The sequence below is a fragment of the Pterocles gutturalis genome, unplaced genomic scaffold (assembly GCF_000699245.1).
Source record: "Pterocles gutturalis isolate BGI_N339 unplaced genomic scaffold, ASM69924v1 scaffold28790, whole genome shotgun sequence".
Classification (NCBI taxonomy): Eukaryota; Metazoa; Chordata; class Aves; order Pterocliformes; family Pteroclidae; genus Pterocles; species Pterocles gutturalis.
The window spans coordinates 12,965-25,599 of record NW_010139111.1 but is presented as its reverse complement, the minus strand read 5'-3'; the positions used below and the strand labels follow the sequence as shown (position 1 = coordinate 25,599).

General features: G+C 53.0%; 2 protein-coding genes across 2 annotated transcripts in view; both read right to left on the bottom strand.

Moving 5' to 3' along the window:
- Positions 1 to 6,996: 6,996 nt before the first annotated feature.
- LOC104468956 (serine/threonine-protein kinase 11-interacting protein-like) lies at positions 6,997 to 8,061 on the bottom strand. Its single transcript, XM_010083255.1, has 2 exons — positions 7,459 to 8,061; positions 6,997 to 7,137 (listed from the first exon to the last, which is right to left on the bottom strand). Exons 1-2 carry the CDS (start codon positions 7,642 to 7,644, stop codon positions 6,997 to 6,999), a joined length of 327 nt encoding a protein of 108 aa, XP_010081557.1. The 5' UTR covers positions 7,645 to 8,061.
- Positions 8,062 to 8,373: 312 nt separating this feature from the next.
- Positions 8,374 to 12,635, bottom strand: part of LOC104468954 (serine/threonine-protein kinase 11-interacting protein) — a gene marked incomplete at its 5' end in the record, with an annotated part of 17,208 nt that continues 12,946 nt past the window's right edge. The window contains 7 exons of the mRNA XM_010083254.1: positions 8,374 to 8,441; positions 9,217 to 9,299; positions 9,791 to 9,875; positions 10,119 to 10,297; positions 10,488 to 10,585; positions 10,777 to 10,892; positions 12,362 to 12,635. The exon at positions 12,362 to 12,635 is cut by the window's right edge and continues 1 nt beyond it. Coding sequence (XP_010081556.1) covers positions 8,374 to 8,441; positions 9,217 to 9,299; positions 9,791 to 9,875; positions 10,119 to 10,297; positions 10,488 to 10,585; positions 10,777 to 10,892; positions 12,362 to 12,635 — 903 coding nt within the window. The remainder of the gene's footprint in view (positions 8,442 to 9,216; positions 9,300 to 9,790; positions 9,876 to 10,118; positions 10,298 to 10,487; positions 10,586 to 10,776; positions 10,893 to 12,361) is intronic.

The following is a 12,635-nucleotide window of genomic DNA, read 5'->3' as shown; positions in this document are numbered from 1 at the left end:
GGGGGCTGCCCGCTCGCGGTAGGGAAACGCTCCAAACTTGCACAATAGCCTCCTGTCCCCGGTAACACCGAATTCTTCTTCTCCCAGTGAAGAGAAAGAGAGAGGATGGAAGAAAGGAGGGACCTGGTGGCACCAGGGGAGAGGTGGCCCCAGCCACGGTGGGGACGGGGAGAAAATGTGCCTCTGGCCTGGGAACGTGCTTCAAACCTTTTGAAACATGTGCTGCTTCGCACGCCTTGGCCGTGGCCCTGCAGCAGGACCGGGGCTGAGCAGGCAGCACCTGCAGGTGTAGCACCCTTAGAGAGTCACCACTGCTCTTCCTGGGCAATAGCACCACTCTCCCAAGGCCACAGCAATGGCAGTAGTGGCTTTGTCACCACCGTGGAGCTGTGGGCTGTCCCTCCAGCAGAGCAGTCCAGCCGCTCGCTTTCTGCGCTGCTAAAATTGTCTCGGGGGCTTTCGTCAGGGCTGATTCCCCATGCTGGGCCAACAGCACCCATGATGTCCTGGGCAGAGCACCCTGTCCTTGCACCCTTGTGTGGGGACAGGAAGGGCCTGCCGGGCTGCCTTGTGCAACCGAAATATCCAGGGGGAAGCTGGTGTCTGCGTAACATGATGAAACACCACTTTTCCCCACCAAAACACGTGCTCCCTCCCGCAGGAGGGTTTCCACGCACCGGCACTGGTGGGTGCAGCCCTTCTGCAGTCCAGCTGCACGAGGGCTGAGGCCAGGCGGCTGGGGCAAGGAGAGGCGTGGGAAGTGTGGCCGCTGCATCCGGTGTGGGGTTTTGGTTATTCTGCGCCCACTGAGTGACGGCAGCCCTGACGCTTCCCCAAGTCAGCAAGAGCCACTGTGGCGCTGCCCCAGCACCCGCACAGCCGGGGCACAGGCTCACTGCTCTCGTGCAGGAGGGTGACTGGAGCCCCCCAGAGCAGCATGCTGCACCCCAACATGGGCACAGGTGTGTGCACAAGGGGAAGAGGGAAAGGGCCCCTCTTGGGCTCTCTTGCTCAATCCTTCCTTTCCCCATGGATGGGTCCTTCCCGGGTGACAGCTTCAGATGTGTGAAGGGAGAGCTGCAGCAGAAGGAAGGGGATTTGACCTGGCCATGAAGAAACACTTTCTGTTGAACGCCCCTGTCATGCACACAACCAAGGCATTAACATTTCTGGAAGCAGCGATGCGTGTTGCAGACCCAGCAACAGATGCTCCGGAAGAAACACCTGGGCACAGTCTCCATCCCAGGCCAGGAGCAACAGGCGGAGGTGGATGCAGTGAGGCAGCAAGCTGAGCACAGAAACTCGAGCTTTTGGAAGGATACAGGGAAGCGTTCAGGGCCAGGGAGGGAGCCTGGGGCTGCAGCCGGGTGGCAGTTGCAGCGTGGCAGGGAGAGGTGTGAGCAGCGCAGGGGGCTGCCAGCACAAGGGCTGTGTCCCAGTGGGCTGGGGAGGACCTGCTGGGGAAGGCAAGCAGCACACAGCCTGTGTTGAACCTCCTGCTCTTGCCAGGCAGTTAAAGCGGTTTGGGTTTTCTTTCCCTGCAGCCACCGCTACTTTTGAAGCAGTCCCAGGTCTCACCTCCAGCCTGGCTTCAACCCCAGGCCACCAAGCAGTTTGCCGGGGGTAAAGGACCTGTGTGACCCTTTGACTCTGGTGCTCAGCACGTTAAGAACAAGCCCCCATAAGGGCCTCACATTAAAAGGGAGAGCGTGACCCGCTGAGGCACTTGGACCTAGAACGAAGCTGCCTGTTGGGCCAGGGCCAGGTACCGCGGCTGCAGCAGCAGCATTTTTGTGCAGCACAGCTCAGCCCGTGCCTGGGCTGCGGGACAGAGCTTGCCTCGGGTGGCCAGACCCACAGGCCGGTGTCAGACACCCCCCATGGATAGGTGTTACTGTGCTTGCCAGCGTCCAGCCATCGGTGTCAGGACCCTCCTGTTTCCCCCGCAATGGTGCTCTGCATGTCCCCAGGCTCTACCTACCCTCATCTTGAGATTGCAACACCCAAGCACCTGGAGAGCCATCACCCTTTCAGCCTGGGACAGAGCAAACCCACAAGAGCCAGGAAAGGAGGGCAGTGGGCAAAGGGTGTTGCCCACCCTCATCCCTTCCCACATCAACTGAGGCTGACAGAGCCCTGGCACACTGCGGGCAGGAAGGATGTGCAAGACGAGCAGCCTTGTGGGTTCCAGCTCAAAGACGAGCTCTGCAGAGGAAACAGGGGCACCATCACCAACCGCAAAAACCAGGATCAGCCCCAAATCATGAAGTTTGTGGGGCAGCACCCAGAGCTGGAGCAAGCGTGCTAAACGTGGCAGGGCAGCTGTGGGGCCAGGTGAGAGCGAGGGAAGCTGGGCATCAAGGAGATAGCGGCTGAGGGGGAGTGGAAGCACAGGGATAAGGAGAACATCCACCTCTGGGACAAGTGCTACATCTCAGGAGGGATGTGGCAAGAGCTCCAACCAGCAGCCCCTGCTCGCTGCTCAGCCACAGCACCGCAATGGAGGCACCCGCAGGGACCCCACTGCAGACCCTGCCTCGGCTGCTGGACATGGGGTGCAGGGGAGGGTGTGGGGCCCAGTCTGGCTCTTGATAGCTGCCTCAGTTCCTGCTCTAATCAATAGGGCAGGATGGGCTGGGCCCTGCCATGACTGCCTCTGCATCCGGGGATGATGGCAGTGTGGCAGATGGCAGGGCTGGGCACCCTAGGTGGGTTTGCTACGGGGTGATGTGGACCTTGCCCATGGCAGCGGGAGGAGGAAGGGGCGAGCCAGCTCCGCCCGTCTGGAGCGGGGCCACAGGTGGGCAGTGCCCATCCTCTTACAGCTTGGCAGGCCCTGGGCAGGGAGCAGACAGCTGTGTTAGGTACTGTTTGTCCTGATACAGGACAGCTCCACAACTCGCTTAATAACCTCCTGATAACTGGCGAGAGGCATGCTCCATCACAAGAGCACAAAGGGCAATGACCGTCCCTCTAACACAAACTGAAGGAAGGCTGGCTGAAATGGCTTAAAAATAAAGTCCCTCTCCCTTTTCCTCCTGCTTGAATATGAAACACGGTCCCAGCTCACTTAACCCCTGCCAGGGTCTCCTTCCCAGTTCCTGGGTGCTGACTTCTACCAGTGCCCCAGTACTGCACCAAGCTGCATTTGCTGCTCTTCCCCTGCCAGCCAAGCTGGAGGGCAGCCCAGGGAAAGGGTTTGCGTGACCCTGGGCCACTACTCTGTAAGCTGGGTGAGGAATGTTGGCACCCACAGGAGGGATGAAGCTGTCCAGGCAAGTCCATGAGCGATGGGGAAAGCGTGCCCTTTGCTGCTACATCCCCAGTCCCCTGTGGGGACACTGGAGATTAGGACAGCTGGGACATTCTGCTAGAGATAAATGACCAGTCCTTCCAGTCACCCAGTTGTATTAGAAACAAGGCTTCGTTAGTTAGACATAGCGCAAGGGGGCTGACAGCTAACCCACAGGCTATGTATGCTCAAGGCAGTCCTGCTTCAGAGAGCAGAGATGCAGAGCAGGAAGCACTGAAATAGCCAAACCCGTGACCGGGGCATCATTTTCATCGATGAGGTGAGCAGCAAAGTAAGGCAGGGCTGATATGTGCCTGTGCAAAAGCGGTGGTAACTTCAGGCTCGTGGCAATAGCCAGCCTGAAGCCTGAGCCCACGACTGCCTGCAGCCTGTCTCGGAGCCCTGTGGCCACCCCAGGCCTGGGCATCCCTCCAGCTGTGCATACCTTGAGAAGAGCCTGTTCTAGGCAGATACAGGCAGGGAAACACTGAGATTCAGACCAGCCTTGCTCCATGCTACCAGCTGAGCGCTAGAGCCAAGTGCACCAGAAAAGGAGAGGGGAAAGAAGGGTAAAATCAAGAGTGTCTAAGAGCAGAGCTGGGGAACTGCATGTTTGGGGTGATGACAGGCAGAAGACACCTGCAGGCAGTTCAGCAGATGTCACACCTTTCCACAAACCCTGGCTCTCCTACACAACCTCTGTTCCTGCACAGCCACCAGCCGGGGCTGCCTGCGGTGCTGGAGTGGAAGGCTGTCGGGGAAGCCCTCGCACACAGCCAGCTGGTGCAATGAGACCAGTTAGTCCTATCGCTACGCCTAGTCCAAGGAGCCCCGCAGCAAACTGCTCGTGATCACGAATTAACCACAAAGGGGTTAATCTGGTAAAAAACCAGGACAAAACCCTCAGGGAAAACAAAGCCAGTGTTTCATGAAGAGGCAGGAGACAGGTCAGTGGCAGCCCATGTGAGCTTCCCTGTCAGTGGCTGGAGGAATGCAGAAGAGCAGGGAGCTGTTAACAGCACCAAGAGGCTAGCGCTGAGCTGAGGGCACAGACCTGCAGAGACGTGGCAAGGAGCAGAAGCAAATGGGCAGTCACTTCTGCAGTAAAAATCAGGAAGAGCTTGAGAAGAGCTATGGCCAGGCACAGCACTGAAACCTTTGGTTCTGGCAGCCCGCACTTTGTTGGCCCTTCAATGCATACCCAGGCACAGGCATGGCAGAGCAAAGGTGCAGCTCAGCTGAGATGGAAGAAGCAAGCTCCAGGGATGGGCTTTCCCAGGGGATCAGCTTACGCAGAAGAGACATCAGTGAGCTGGTCCAATAACTCAAATTTTGACGCCTGCCCTTTGTGCAAAATGCAGCTATAGAAGATGAAGACAGAACTTACACAAGCTCCTTAAATGGTGAGATGAAGACAGAAAACCCTTACTGGTCTTTACTGTCTTGGCTCAGCTTTCTCAGACTCCTGCCCCTGAACAAAGTGCTAGGTGCTGGCAGTGCTTCCACTGAGCTCACTCCCGCTTGCGGTCTGAGATCGCTCCAAAGGAATGGAGAGCAGCAGCCATATGCCCATTTAGGAAGAGGGGAGAAAGGGGAATGCATTGTGACATCTGCCTCAAGACAGCATAGATCTTGTCAATCAAGTCTATAGAAGGCTAGATAAAAATATCGGCCACTGCAGGCCTTCAGCAACTCAACTGCTTCTGGACATGACAGCAGAAAGTCTAATCGTTCAGTGATTCCAAGAAAGCATCCAACAGCATGCCGCGAGGTGGCCTTCAGACCACTACAAAGTATGGAAACCGATCTTCCTGCTCTCCTAAGGCTATGAGGATGGCATAGCTGGGTTTGAGCAGGGAAGGAAACTTTATCTCATCTGCCCAGGTGAGACTGGAACAGTGGGGTGCTGTAGGACCCAGTCACTGCTGTGTTCTAGATGACAAAAACTGAATCCACAGACACCAACTTTGGGTATGTGGAAAGTCTGGATGTTGTAGAGACTGTTGCAAAGAGCTGCTGTATTCAGTATCCAAAGAAAACAGGCATCAGGTCACTGAATGACACTGAATGGCACTAAATGACAAATACAAGTCTTTAAAGAAATCAAGATCACCTCAAAATAAAATAGAGGTGTTGTCACTACAGGCTCAGCTGTGGGAGAATTTGCCCTGAAACTGTGGGCTGACCACTCATAGCAAGGCAGAGACATTGCTCTGGGAAAAGCAGACATCAGTAAAGGTCCCTGCTTGGGGTATCAGATCCCACCTGGCAGCACCTTAACGTAACAGGTCCACTTCTGCTCACCCCCCCAGAGAGCTTCAGCTGCATTGAAACACCACACAGGGCCTCTGCACCGGCTCTTCGCTCGGCAGGATTCAGAGACCCTGTGACACAGCAAGCCCAGGCCAGGCAGCAGCATTTTTTCAGCTGCATTCAAGTCTGAGCAGAAGAGGTTGAGAGAAGGTAAAGCCTGGTACAGGGAAGAACCCAGGGGCAGGTACTCCTGCCTCCACAGCCGTAGCTCCTGTGACAGGTATGCCTCTGAGGGCCTGCACAGCCAGGGAGCAACTTGCTGGGGCTGGAAGCCCACAGGATGCTCTCTTGAGGGAAACTGCCACAGAACACCACAACCAGTACCTGCTGTCAGTCTAATCCTGTTTGGGCCTTGTTCCTTGGTTGCTGCTTGGGTGCCAGGCAGGTGGAGAAGATTAGTCTAGCAGCCCACCCACCACCCTGAACAGGAGCAGGAGAATGGCTCGAACCGTGTGAGATGTTGGGGAACCCGTGAGGCTGCTGCAAAGCTAGTATGCAGGACCTTATAAAGACATTACAGCAGTACAAGAGGATGAAACAAGGAAGACATGACAATTCAATAAATATAAGCTTTTATTACAATAGAAAATAGTAAAACTCATGCTAAAATAGACTCTTACTTTTGGACTGCTCAGAAAAGCCTAAGCCTCACTTTTACCTGCCAGTGCCCAATGAGGTCCTGACCCCTAAACGACAAGCAATACATTTCTGTGATAGGAGCCTCACAGCTCCTGACCTCCCCAGTGACAGTGAAAGACTACAGCAGCAGACTGAGCCATGCCTGCCCGGCAGGCAGGTAAGGGCTCTCTGTGGGATCATTAGTATAACATGCCTCATCTGCTTGTGCAGTCAGGCTCCTGTCTGAAGCAGGCAGTTTTAGGGAAGCCGTGAATAAGAGGGAGGGGGAAGAAAAGAAGAAAAAATAAATCATCAGCAGATAATGGCAGCTGTTCTGAGACAGCTAGGCAAGCAGGAAATACACCTGCTAGACAGATCACAGCACCCAGCTGCCTCTGGCCTGCTGTTTGCCTAGTACCACTGCATGTCCCACTGAACATGCTCTGGCCTGGCTCCCCTCTTCCTTCAGTGACACACCATATGACCCTGAAGGAGACTAGCAGGCACTGCCAAGTTAAAACTCTGTAGCTTATGCAGTATTACAGGGATCACCCTCCACCATCTCCTTCCATGGCCAGCCCAGTGCAAGTGAGTGCAGTCTGGACCATCATGTGCTCCCCTCCTCCTCACCAAAAAGGGCCAGGGGCAAGAGTAGAGTAGAAAGCAGAGGCCACAGGACAGCAAGGTCATATGAGAGTGGGAGACCCTTGTGCACCATTGCCAGCACAGCAGCACTCTTGACTCCAAGTCCCGCAGGCCTAGAGCAGGCAAGCTCACTCCAGTCCCTCACACACAGCCTTCCGTAGCTCAATCGAGAACATCTCCTCCCAGGGCGCACGAATCCACTCCACCAGCTCTCCCAGGAGCTCAGGGCACTCTGTGCGGATGTGCCAAGTGCTCTCTACCTTCAGCACCTGGGAAGGAGGAAAAAAAGGGAGGCAGATGAGCAGGGCCTAGCCTCAAAAGCACTGATCAGCCCTGAGCTGCTATTCCCCAGTGCAGCTGCCAGCTCCCCCGGTTCCTAAGTTACATCCTCCTCCCTCTCCGCTGCCAGCCATGGAAGTGTCCCTGCATGACTTTTGTTCAGCAGCAATTTGCTGTGCTCCCCTGCTTCTGTGTGGCAAGGCCCTAGGTTAGGATGGGAGATGACAGCCCCAAGACACTTGGCAGGAAGAGGATCTGAGCACAGTCCAGCCCCAAGCATCTTGTGTGCCCCATGACCACCTCCTGGTTACCTCATCATAAAGCATCAGCTTGATGTCACAAGGACAGAGGCGATAGGTTATGACATTGCTAATACTGCTGATTGGCTGCTTCTCCTTCAACTGGATGTTGCTCCTGGGAGGCATTTCTGCCTCATGGTCTGCATCCAAGGAGGGCTGCACCTGCCACTGGTGATTCTCCTCCAGCAGAAACAGCATGCTTCGGGTGCTCAGCAGGGTCACAGGGAAAGCAGATGCCCCTAAAAGGATATGAGGGGATGAGAGGCTTTGCTGAGAGCCTGAGTCACCACAGAACCAGCTTTGCTTTCCAGTCCTCCCCTAGGGAAATCCTTTCCAGCAACAGTAACTGGGTGAACTTATCCTTATCCAGCTTCCTGACTGAAGAGGGGGAGCAAGGTAGCTAAATGTGACTGGGTCTCACCAGCTTAGCCAAACTCATTGCAAGAGCATGCATATGAAAGACCACGGCCCAGCAAGCCTTCTCCAGCCTATGTCCTCAAGTGAGGTGGGAAAAGACACTTGAATCCTTTGACCTCTTAAACAATGCTTTACTACTCCTTACTTAAAAGTCAGCAGCTCCAGCTAAAAGGCCGCCTTTTTGGCCTGAATTCGTCTGGCTGCAAATAACTGACGTTTGGAATAGACAGCACATACAAAGTTTAATAACAAGTTGGGGTGCATTATAAGTATGTCAGGAAGCAAAGTAATTTTTATAAACTGTATGGAGCATAAACATCATCCAGCTGATTCCAGTGGATGCAAAAAGAAAAACACTAGAACTTGGGAATAAGTCAGATGCACAGAAATAGGGAACCACTAGCAGAACAGGCTGAAGTCACAGGGGATCACAAGCTGCTACAGCAATATGTAGCTTTTCTTGTCATATCTCACTCTTGGGAATTAGTAGGAATATCAGAAATCTGACGTTTAATTTGTCCTGTCTACTTGGCAGTGAGGCCTCAGCTGGAACTGTGTCCAGTTTTGGGCACCATACTCTAAAAAAGGAGAAAAACTGTAGAGTAAGAAAAACACACTTTAAGTTCTCCCTCCCACAAGCTATTTGTTCAGCTGGAGGAGACCAATAAATATACTTCCCACAGACTCCTTCTCATTGTCATTCTCTCACACCTCCCCAATGGCCAATAGGGAAGGAGGATGCAAGAGCAGTAACAAATTTGTCAGAATGTGATTAACAGCTAGGTTGATTTTTTCAGCGTCCCAAGCTAAGACAACACTGGAATTGTTCACTGAAGACTCAAATCCCAGGTTTAGCACATTTGGCTCTCAGCAAGCCCTTGGACAGAACTTGGTAGGCTCCAGCAGGCTGCTCCTGTCCTACCATCTCAAGTTCCAGACACCTGTTTCTGTTTTCCCAAACTGAGAAGCCTTTCAGCTCCTCACACAAACCAGCTGTGTGTATACCCCTCAGCTTTCCCTCAGCTCAGGGCAATGATCCAGCCCTTAGGATAATTTCCAGCTTCTCAGAAGCCATTCTGAGTTGTCACCAAACCTCGTGTGCAACATCAACTGCTCCCTAGAGCCTGGACTTCCACATCAAAAAGGGCTGGGAGACTCACTGGGTGTATAGGGAGAAGCATGCTGCTATCCTACGTGTCTCAGCACTACAGAAAAAAAAGCCCTCACCCAAGCCCCCACCCCATCTTTGCTCTAAGGGCCCAGCTCTGTTGCCACAGACTGAATACTGAAAACACAAGCATGTAAGCTGATAGTACAAGGTGCAAGACACCTGTCCACTGAGATCTCCTGTACCTTGAATCAGGTAGGCCAGCAGGTAGAAGAAACAAGTGTCATTTGCAGCTGCAGAATCTCTGGTCTTGGAGTCCAGCAGAGGCCTAGAGGAGATACAACAGCTGGCTGATCAAGGAATCACTCTGTTTCCAGTCTAGGCTTGCTGTGAGCTAGCTACATTTCACTGTCCTCTTGAGGATGGGAGGGACCCGTCTCTTCCAGATGTTGAAAAATTGCCCTCTCCTGTTACTCTGCCCACCACCCTTGCCAGCTAGGAACCAAATGCTTCTCACTAAGGAGGAGGCAACTCTATGCCTCTCCGTTTATCCTCCTTCCATTATATTCTGCTCAGGCTCCTCCAGGATAGCTGGGGTTGCTCAGCCTGGCTCAGCCCATGACACCCCTTTGCCTGCTCACCCTCTGTGCAGCAGGCACCTGAGCCAGCTGCCTTAAACCTGTAACGTAGGCCTGGCTGCCACTCCAGTGGCAACACTTCTCCTGTGTTGCCTTGTTTTAAGCACTATGCTTCTGAGGCACTGCTGGACAAGCAGACATCCTTTATCCGAAACCCTAGCCTCTCAGAGGCTGTTCTTACCATAGCCAATGTTGTGGATTCATTTCCACGGTGGGGATGTCCTTCACCTTACTCCTGTGCTTAGCAGGCAGCTCTTGCATGAGATCTAAAGAGAGGGAGAAGGTAGATGTCTGTAATTGTAAGCCCAAGGGCAGTACATAACAGCTCAGGTTGGCTCTCTAGTCTACAGAGAGGCACTGGAAGTTATGATGTCAGTTGGGTTCTCTGCCTACTTTTGTCTGAGCTGACAGGAAGTGAATTTCCAACATACATCCAACTACAGCTCTCCAAAAGCATATCTTCCAAATCCTCTCCCCCCACCCTGCCCTTGCTACAGCTCTACTCTTACATGTCAGGGTCTGCAGGAACTGGTCACAGCAGCTTTGGTTCCGGATCAGCAGATTGTAGGAAGCTTTTGGGTTCTCAAACTCCATTCGCAAGCTCTGGTGGCAGAGTCCCACTTCCAGATGGGAAATATCAGACAGGTAATGAGAGTCATTCTTCTTCAGCCAGTCTGCAGGTTGTCCCCTAATCACAGAGCACAGCCCTCAGCTGCAGCAGGCTGCCCCCTCTCCTCTCCCACATCAGATTGCAGCAGGGAGTTTGCCAGAAGAGCCTTTGCATGTCACCAAACCTGCAGGGTAAGGCTAGCACAGGCTGGCACCAGCCAGCACTCACAGCCTTGCTACAGGGTCTCGCTTGCCACCACTCTCCTCACCTGATAACCCCAGTGACTTCCAGCACATAGATCTTGAGATCAGAGGCAACCAGGATTGAGAGGAACTCTCCTTGCCGGCCAAACTTCACCATGACCACCTAGAGCACAGGGAGGGTGTGTCACAGCACTGGCCTGCCCCTTGCCAGCCCACCCACGGAAAAGACCGACTCAAACACACTTCAGCTCCCTTTGCACCTCACGGTCCCTGGGATGCCACTCCAGAGCAGAACTTGCAGGGTGGCTAGAGAGATAGCCAAGGAGCTGAATGAGCAGTGCTGCAGGAGCTCACCTTCAGGAAACACTGGAACTCCTCAGCGTTCTCCTCAAAAACCTCCATATCCAGGTACAGCTTCAGGCGATGATCCACAGAACGGAAGTCCCTCGTGTTTGGGATGCCATTTACAGCTGAGAAGAGCAAAGGGTAGGATTGACACCCTGCCCACTGGCCAGGTGCTGCCCAAGCATGCAGACTGGCACCAGGGCAGCAGTGTCACCCCCTCTGCACACCTGCTTCCATCAAGTCTCCTCAAGACAAAGGGCCAAAGCCAGGGCCTTCCAGGCCACAGGTCTCAATGTGGAGACGTGAGGGGACTCCATCACTCCAACATTTGCTTTTTCAGATAGACAAAGCTTCGGTCTAGCCTCCAGCCTATGCTCAGCTTAGTCACAGCAGGACACTGCTTTGCTGACAGATTTGGCAGGAAGGCAATTCTTTATCACAAAGCCAGAAAGATATTTCTCATTTCAACCGATGTCAGCTCAGGTCAACTCTGACTTCGACTGTAGTAAGGCTAAAGGGGACTGAGGAGCACACCAATATAACTGCTTAAGAACATAATTAGGTTTGTCATGCAATTGTATGACCAAATAATTTATACAATAGCCACAATACCGCCTGAGAGTACATACTTGCCAGTGGAGCCCATTTTCCACCAGAAACACTAATCAACTTCTCCTCAGCAAAAACTTTTTAATGGGCTCAGTTTTAAATTGTGACCTTGTGATTTGACCCAAAACAAGAGACTGCTGTATTTCTCACACTTCAAGCGTACAAGACTGAACACGGCAATCCTAAACACCGGTCCTATACCAACTCCTCTTTAGAGGCACTGTAGTCTTGAAAGGCTGGGGGAGATTTCTATAGATCAAGAAGCTGAATGGTTTGAAAATCAGGACTAGACTGCAGTTGCAGTAGAGTCACTTGTTGGGCTGGACAAGATAACCTCCATAGCTCTTTTCCAACTTCAGTTATTCTGTAAATCACAAGCTAATACCCAAGCAAAGGCAGTCTGCTACATCAGAAATCCAAGGCCCTTCACAAAAAACATTTATGGACCTCCTAGTAACTGCTATCTTGCACAATAGCCCTCACACAGCTATCTCACAGTCTCTTCTTTTGTACAGGCTTTGTCATCTGAAGCTCAAAAAGACCACTGAAGAAAGTACAAGTAACTGCAGATCCACTAACGAGAGCCTCCAACAAACACACCAGCCTCAACTGCACTTTAGTCAGAGAATAAAGACAGAGAAATTGTGCATACTATTCTCCAAAGGTAGTGCTCCATCTGGCAGCTCACTGGTGCCACAGGAACCCAGTGTGTCTGTAACTGAGCAGTGCAGCTCCTGGAACAAGACCCTACTACTCAGAGTCTGAGCAATACAAGGGATTAGGAGCTGATTCAGTTTCCACTACCTTCAGGCATGCCCCCTCATGAAAAACTCTGCTTACAAGAACCATGGTCACTGCTGCTCATGCTTGATGACCCCCCCTTTCCCCATTAAACAGGAGCCAGTGCACCCTGGAAGCACCAGTGATAAAGCCCAATAGCAAGCTGTGCACATCCCTAAACCCTGCACAGCTCCTTCATACTCACAGGGACTGAGATTCCATGTTTCCCCGGACTCGGAGTTCAAAGAGAGCTGGGAAGGAGTGGGCCCGCGAGAAATGCTGTAATAGTAGCTCCCCATCAAGCTGCCCCCATTGGTGTCTGTGTGGCTGAGGGACAAGTACTGGCTCTTCATACTGAGCTCCTTCTTCCCGAAGGCCCCATCTGAACTGCGGGAGCTGGAGTGGAGAGTGCCGTCATGCTCGCCAGTCAGCTCCGGGGTCCTGGTGCTGTTGCTGGTATCTATCTCCGAGCTGTCCTC